Here is a 3,406-nt window from a genome sequence, read left to right on the forward strand (position 1 = left end):
CGGATTTTTGTTCTACGGTTGAGAAACGCAGATTGGTAGGCTTTTAACAGTCTTCACCTTGAATCTATTATCTTGTTTTGTATGAATTGCTATAAATTCACAATTAATTCTTCCAGCCATTCCCAGCGAATTCCTATAGAATATTTGGACTATTTGATTACCTTGTATTAACAGACGACTTTTAAGGGATGTGCCAAAAGTGACCAAGTCCTGCTACCATTCCAGATGGAGCTGGAATTCTGATACCTGCTGGATACCATTTAAAAACGAAATTTCTTCCCTTTCTATACTCGAAAAACGACAGTTTGGTGTTGGCTTTTCAGCAGAGTCTCCTCCTTGATTTTATTTTCTTGCTTTTTTGGTAATTTATTTCACAGAAATAAATACGTTGTACCCTTCCAACGAATGGTCATCGTGACACATCCTTGTACGATGTGCTGGAATCTGCAAAGGGAAACAGAAAGCGCCCTGATTAGTAATCGCATCCGATTCTCAGAGTGGCCAAAAGCTTTGAATAAACCGGCATCAGTTAAGGAACTACATAACAGTCACGATGTGATCAGTCGAAAGATGGTGATAAGTTTATTCATCACGATATTTGGCGGATATGAGGCGGTCCTGACAAGGACACTCAACTTACCCCTTCTTATTCAAAGAGACCGAATCCCATGTCGTCGTCCTCGGATTCCGACTCTTCCTTCTTTTCTTCTGCAAGATTCAAAAAGAGAGATAGACATTAGATTCTCACGTTCGAAAAAGTTAGGTTATGACCCGAAAGGGAGACACTTACCCTTCTTCTCCTCAGCGGGGGCGGCAGCGGCACCACCGGCCGCAGCACCAGCACCGGCAGCCGGGGCGGCACCACCAGCTGGCATCGACGAGAGCTTCTCGCGACCGGAGGCAATCAGTTCCTCGACCGATTTGCCCTTCAGCTCGTTGACCACTTTCGTGACACGGGTCGAATCCGCTTCGATACCGACCGAGCTCAGGATCTTCTCGATGTCGGCATTCGATGGGCTGGCGTTTCCGCCGAGGACAGCCAGGAGGTATGCAGCCACGTAACGCATTCTGCGGAAAACGAGGAGAAATGATTGGAATTAGTCACCTTTACCTTCAAAATGGAACCCCGTTTCTAACGCGTGTTGACATTTTTTCGACACTAGAAAACCGCACCAAAAATCACAATTTCCCCTCAAAAACTAGGGAATTCTACAGTTCGACCACTTCTATTCAATCTACCGAGAGAAAAGCTTCAAAAACTAGCCATTTAACCCCGAAACAAGCTTACTTTTAAGTCCTTCCGACACGAAACGAGAGCGGCACCAAAATGAAACACAACTCACTTGTTTGGACGTTCAAACTAGAAAGAGAACGGACCGCTGGCGAACGACGCGGAGACGGAAGTTGAGCTGTCAAAGTGGGCTCACATGGCGCGCGTGGATGACAGTTTGGAGAGGCCGTGCGGGGCGACATCTGCGCGGAAGATCCGCGAATGTTTCTGAAAGGCCTTTTCGGTGGGTGGAAATTATTCGGTGTGCACAGACGGCCCGTGCACAGACCTGATGAGTGCGCCGAAATGTATGCAGATGATAGCCGTGTTAGTCAACTGCACGCTAACAAAGTACCCATCAAATGTATAGTAAATAACAATTATTTATACAAGTATCTTTTTTCTACAGTTTGAGATAAAACGTACACCCAAATGATTTTTGTATTATAAAGTGCATTGTGATAACTATGTTGATGGCTATTTTCCTGAGACGAGACTCGCGAAGACGGTCTTCTTTTTCTGTGATCGCTGAGTTTTCTCTTAAACATCCAAATCAATACCACTGGCAGGTAGATAATGATCGTTTCTTCACCATAGAGTTGTTAAAAAACGTGTAAATCCATTCAAATACTCAGAAACAACAAGCTACACACATGGTTACCAATGGCTTTTAGAGCGAGATCATACCCAAGGAACAATTGGGTCCTAAAATGTTTAATGAAATCTTGTTTTTATTTAATGACACGAAAGAGCATGTTACTGCAACTATTTTAGCAATTTTTTCCGCATAAATAACGGCTACGTCATATTTAAACTTTATTTTAAAAATTTGGTCCATAAATGAACCTTGACACTTTTGATCATGTTTGACGTTCGCTTAATCGACAAAAACACTACAGGGCCATTTCACCAGTTCGTTTAACTTTAAGTTAAAATTTGACAGCTCGATAGTTATTTCCCCTCCGGTTAGAAATAACCCTGCTCTGGAGCATGGTTAAACTTGACAGTTCGAAAGTTATTTTTTGCTCCCGTGAATTTGAGAATAACTAACCATCTGTCAACATTGTTCTGAAATAACTACTCGACTGTCAAAGCTCAAATGGGTCGACTGCGATGTTCAATTTAACCATGTGAGGGGAAAATAACTATTGAAATGTCAAATTTTAACTAATAGTTAAACGAACTGGTGAAACGGTTCACAGCCTTAGTTTTAACACCGGGGTTGTTCCTATCTGACATTTTGGAAGGGACACGGAAAGCAAAATACACCCAAAATTTAAGTTTAAGCCAATGAATGTGACAAAATCTAAAAAAATGTTTTTTGGACCTAAACAAAAGAAAAACATTAAACAATTGAGTAAACATGTGTTTTTAGCCTAAACTTAAGCGTTTGGCATTGAAATCCGGACAGGCCTTTAGGACCCTATTGGTAGCTTTTAAGATACTTACGTGTTTAATACAAGCTGCATAGCAGCAACCATTGCTGAACAAATTTTTAGTTGAATCATTAATTGAATAAAATTAATTTCCGCTTATAAAAAGCTGTTATTCCACTTGCAGTTTGTGTTTTGAATAAGAGCTGAATAAACCTCCGAAAATGCAAATATAGTAGCTTTTGTTCTACAACACATAAGAAGTTTAACAATTGACTGATTAAAAGCTTTTATAGGTTGTAGCCATCATTTTAGTAGAATATTGAACATTTGATTAACAACAGATCGTACAAAAGTTTCAGTGTCTAATACTTAAAATGTTGACCAGCATGATTAGTAAAACTTATAAACAATGTGAATAACAGTATATGAATATTCTCTTATTCAAGCAAAACATATTATGTCTTTTTATGTTATTTTCAAATATTTCAAATGTTTTTCAAATCAAATCCAAGACGTGTATGCGATGGATGGATTAACGTAATGGACGTAATGGCGACGTAATGGAACAACGAGGGTAAAGTTCGAATCACATTGGATTAAAAATATCAAAATTTAAATTTTCTTAATGTAGTGATCATCATCTGCGACGTTATTGATATCGGAAAATGTTACTAATCATAACATTTTTAATGATAATCGAAGTATAAATAATAATTTAACAATAGTTACATGAAAGTGGTTACCCAACTTACAGTCAAGT

General features: G+C 39.3%; 1 protein-coding gene across 2 annotated transcripts; it reads right to left on the minus strand.

Annotated features, from left to right (window-relative positions):
* Window positions 1-311: 311 nt before the first annotated feature.
* Window positions 312-1,450, minus strand: LOC5564713 (60S acidic ribosomal protein P2). 2 transcript variants are annotated; one of them, XM_001649008.2, is made up of 4 exons: window positions 1,344-1,450; window positions 791-1,068; window positions 641-708; window positions 312-444 (listed from the first exon to the last, which is right to left on the minus strand). In XM_001649008.2, the coding sequence occupies exons 2-3, from the start codon at window positions 1,065-1,067 to the stop codon at window positions 647-649; spliced, it is 339 nt and encodes a 112-aa protein (XP_001649058.1). In that variant the 5' UTR covers window position 1,068; window positions 1,344-1,450; the 3' UTR covers window positions 312-444; window positions 641-646. The 2 variants fall into 2 exon arrangements, with proteins under 2 accessions (XP_001649058.1, XP_001649059.1); XM_001649009.2 differs by having other exon boundaries at window positions 1,289-1,450.
* Window positions 1,451-3,406: the final 1,956 nt, after the last annotated feature.

The sequence above is a fragment of the Aedes aegypti genome, chromosome 1 (genome assembly GCF_002204515.2).
Source record: "Aedes aegypti strain LVP_AGWG chromosome 1, AaegL5.0 Primary Assembly, whole genome shotgun sequence".
Taxonomy (NCBI): Eukaryota; Metazoa; Arthropoda; class Insecta; order Diptera; family Culicidae; genus Aedes; species Aedes aegypti.